The sequence below is a fragment of the Penaeus monodon genome, chromosome 15, assembly GCF_015228065.2.
Source record: "Penaeus monodon isolate SGIC_2016 chromosome 15, NSTDA_Pmon_1, whole genome shotgun sequence".
Classification (NCBI taxonomy): Eukaryota; Metazoa; Arthropoda; class Malacostraca; order Decapoda; family Penaeidae; genus Penaeus; species Penaeus monodon.
The window spans coordinates 31327314-31327774 of record NC_051400.1 but is presented as its reverse complement, the minus strand read 5'-3'; the positions used below and the strand labels follow the sequence as shown (position 1 = coordinate 31327774).

Genomic DNA, 461 nt, shown 5'->3' with positions numbered 1-461 from the left:
AAACAGAGACAGAGAAAAGGAGGGGGTGCGTATAAACACCCCTGCACACACACGCACATACCAAAGTTTAAAGCACAAACCCCTAACCTCGCTTCAGATTCCCCAACCACACGTTTGTGTACAACGAGGAGAGCGTCGCCACCGCCAGTATGAGCCAGAGGAGGAGCGAGGCAAACATCAAGAATTTCATGGCCGATGTTTACTTCCTCTCTCGCTCAGATTTCCTCGTGTGCGGCATGTCATCCAATGTGAGTGTTCAAGATCTCCTTAAAACCTTGCCGTTACTTTTTGTTGGTAGTTACTGCTGTTGTGGACGAATTGTTTCATCAGATCAAAATTTTGTGTGTAATTGGGGCAAAAGAACTCCAAACCCCCCTTTTTTTTGTCTGGATCCGCCAATGATGTACTATTTTTGTACCTAATTGGATCGAGGTTCCTGACCCTGATATCTCGCTCCGACA

General features: G+C 46.4%; 1 protein-coding gene across 1 annotated transcript in view; it reads left to right on the top strand.

The window, feature by feature from the left end:
- The window catches only part of LOC119581937 (alpha-(1,6)-fucosyltransferase-like), a 17115-nt gene that overhangs the window by 15524 nt on the left and 1130 nt on the right, over positions 1-461 (top strand). The window contains exon 9 of the mRNA XM_037930109.1: positions 98-278. Within this exon, the coding sequence (XP_037786037.1) occupies positions 98-278 (181 nt within the window). The remainder of the gene's footprint in view (positions 1-97; positions 279-461) is intronic.